Genomic DNA, 3,111 nt, shown 5'->3' on the forward strand with positions numbered 1-3,111 from the left:
GTTTGTGGTTGTAATGTGACAAAATATGGAAAAGTTCAAGGGGTATGAATACTTTTGCAAACCACTGTACATGTATGGGCGTCTTCTATGGTACATGCAGAATGCCGAACCTGAAGAAAAAAGGGGAGCTGAACTCAGGTCCGTCCTCCCCTTTTATACGGACCGAGGTGAGGCCCACGTCACGTGGGCGTGGACTATTGGTCTTCAGAATGCGCGTACGCGCACGGGGGTACCCATCTGCGATAGCCTTAGAGGGCTGCGCTTACACTCATAGAATCTGGGGTTACAATACGTAACCAARGTTTTACTGTCTGAGTTGTGAGTAGCTGCCATCTTGAATTCTGAACTGTCCCACTTTCTGACAGGGAATTCCTACTTCCCAGAGTGTTCCAGTCTACATTTCTGACTTAAGAAGGAAATTCCCACTTCCCAGCCGAACTGAGACTTTACATGACATTCATACATCTTTGAAGGTCTCTGGGGCCACATGAAATTCTATGGGGTGGGGTGGGGTGGGGTGCATTTGGCCTGTGGGCCTTGTGTTTGACATGTGGTCTACAGGTAGATTTATTTCCTCTGTTGGATCTGACTGAACCGAACAGCTGATAGTGTTACAGTTAGATTATTTCCAGCTGATCTGTATTTAAAGGAGATAAGAACACATCCAGTTTGGACTGAAGCTGACATTTTCCTGCTTTTGTTTTGCACCGATGCTAAAACTGAGACGTTTTTAGAGCTAAATTGAGAAGCAGGAGTCTTCCTCCTCTTCTCTCTCCACAGCTCAGTGAAGAAGTTTCGGCAGCTGGCTGAACGAAACCTGAACCCTCCCATAAGTGTCCTCAAGCTTCACTCTACTTCTGTTTCCTGTTCCCATTTGTCTCCCTCCGTCCGAACATTAGAGGGAGGCGGCGGCTGATGAATCAATAGCTATTAGGTCGATGGTCTTGTCATGTCTCCCTGGAGCATCTCGGTCCTGCAGCAGCTGCCCGGGGGGCGGGGACACCTTGTTCTCAGTCGTACTCTCTCTCCCTCCGTCGTTCTGCTTTAATTTCAMCTCTGACACCAACAATAATCTCTGCTTAACTGAGACGTAGTGACGCTCTGTTACTCTACAACCAAGTGGCTCCAACTGATTGTTTCATGAGGGCAAAGGACTTACGGGACCAGAACTTTGTCAGAAATGATCCTTCTGGTCAAACGTCTTTCCTGAAATTAAAACAAACAAACTAGTTTAATGTAGTCATTTCTCATGTTAAACTTAAATCAACATGAGGACTGAGTTCCTCGAGGCATCCAGTGCGACTTTTAAAGACTTACCTGGTCTTTGTAGAACCAAAGCAGGACCCGGGTCCTCTACACAAAGTTGGAGTTTGTTCTGGGTGCAGGTTGGACTCTTTGGGTGCTTTTCCGTTGACGTTCCAGTCCGATTCCAGTGGGTGGGTTTTGGAAGGTTGATGGAGGTGGTTTTTGAGTTTTTCGAAGAAGAGTTAATGCGCAAAACGAGAGATGGAAACATGCTGAATAAGTTCTGAAATTTAAAAAAAAATCACTAAAATTCGGAAGTAAAATTGGATGGAAACACGATTAATGTCTCTGCTACATTTGAAAAAAAAAGGCGCCTCGAGTTGTTGTAAAGGGAGCTCAGATGCAACCAGTGACTGTACCTCCTAGCCAATCAGTGATGAACAGTGTTCTTATGTTGCATTTTAGTGTCAACTGGGACCGCTTGGAACTACAACCTAGTAGGTACTAAAAAAGGGCTGGTTCCAAGAGTCTGGCCTAATGGAAATGGCTTCGAACTGTACCAACACTACACTAAGTGGAACTAGTGTAAAAGGGGCATTTGTCTCAGGTGGAGGAGTTCAGGTATCGGGTCTTGTTCCTGACTGATGCTAGGATGAAGATGGATCCACAGATCGGGGTCTCATCCTCAGTAAGGAGCGTGGTGCTTTGGTCAATCGTTGAGTCTAAAGACAAAACTCTGGATTTGTTGGTCTGCCTTCCTTCCAACCCTCATCTGAGGTCATGAGGGTTGGCTCATGACTGAAAGAACCTGTTCCTGGATACAAGGAGCCAACGTGAGCTTTAATCGTAGAGTGGATCAGACTTGGAGGGTGAGGAGCTCAGAGTAGAGCTGCTGCTCCTCTGGATCTAAAGGAGTCAGCTGAGGTGGTTCATCTGATCAGAACACCTCCCTTTAGGGGAGTTCTGGGCACGTCCCACTGTTAGGAGGCCTCGGGGAAGACCCTGTACTCGCTGGAGGGATTATGTACCATCTCTGGCCTGGGAACACCTCAGGGTCTGCCAGGACGAGCTAGAATATGTCGCTGGGGAGAGGGATATCTGGGTTTTGTTTTCTGGACCTGTTGCCTCCGCGACCCGACTCTGGATAAGCAGTAGAAGATGGAGATGGATAGATTATTCTCAAACTCAGCATCAAGGCTCCCCAGCCTTCTGTGTTCATGAATGATTCTGTGCTCTGCCCCGCGTTAATAATTCAGCCTGCTTTTAACCTGCATTCATATCAGCTACCACAGATGCAGATTGAATTGAGCGTAATGTAAAACCAACATCTGGATGAGCCCACCTCTCTGCACTCACAGCTCATTCCCCTCACTTCCTGTCATCCTCAGAGGCTTTATTTTTTTTTACCTCGCCTCACCTGTAATGTCTTCTCTTGGTCTCCACAGGTCCGGGGAACAACACGTCAGCYGGACTCGTCCAGTCCCAGTCCAGGGCCATGATCGCTGCCGCCGCCCGCCGCCGGGACACCAGCCACAACGAGCTGTACTACGAAGAGGCAGAGCATGAGCGGCGAGTCCGCAAACGGAAAGCACGGTGAGTCGGACAGGCCCGTGAAAAAATTCWAGGATGATTCTGATCCAAGATTGTTTTGAACAAAAGTAAAACCAAGATGGATACAGTTGTGTGAAAGTCCACCCTGTTTACTTTCAGGAGGCAAAAGAACAAATTCACCCCAAGGTCAGACTGTGTAATGACTTCCAAACTGAGGCAAAAAATACACTGCAAATATTGTCCACCTAACCAAGTTTTAAAATCTTATATCAGCCAAAAAAGTCTTTTTGATCTTGTTTTGAGAATGATTTACTA

At 46.9% G+C, this 3,111-nt stretch overlaps 1 protein-coding gene across 1 annotated transcript in view; it reads left to right on the top strand.

Annotated features, from left to right (window-relative positions):
- Nucleotides 1–3,111, top strand: part of LOC106519170 (vang-like protein 1) — a gene marked incomplete at its 5' end in the record, with an annotated part of 62,842 nt that overhangs the window by 56,443 nt on the left and 3,288 nt on the right. The window contains 1 exon segment of the mRNA XM_014010730.1: nt 2,691–2,838. Within this exon segment, the coding sequence (XP_013866184.1) occupies nt 2,691–2,838 (148 nt within the window).

The sequence above is a fragment of the Austrofundulus limnaeus genome, unplaced genomic scaffold, assembly GCF_001266775.1.
Source record: "Austrofundulus limnaeus strain Quisiro unplaced genomic scaffold, Austrofundulus_limnaeus-1.0 Scaffold72, whole genome shotgun sequence".
Lineage (NCBI taxonomy): Eukaryota > Metazoa > Chordata > Actinopteri > Cyprinodontiformes > Rivulidae > Austrofundulus > Austrofundulus limnaeus.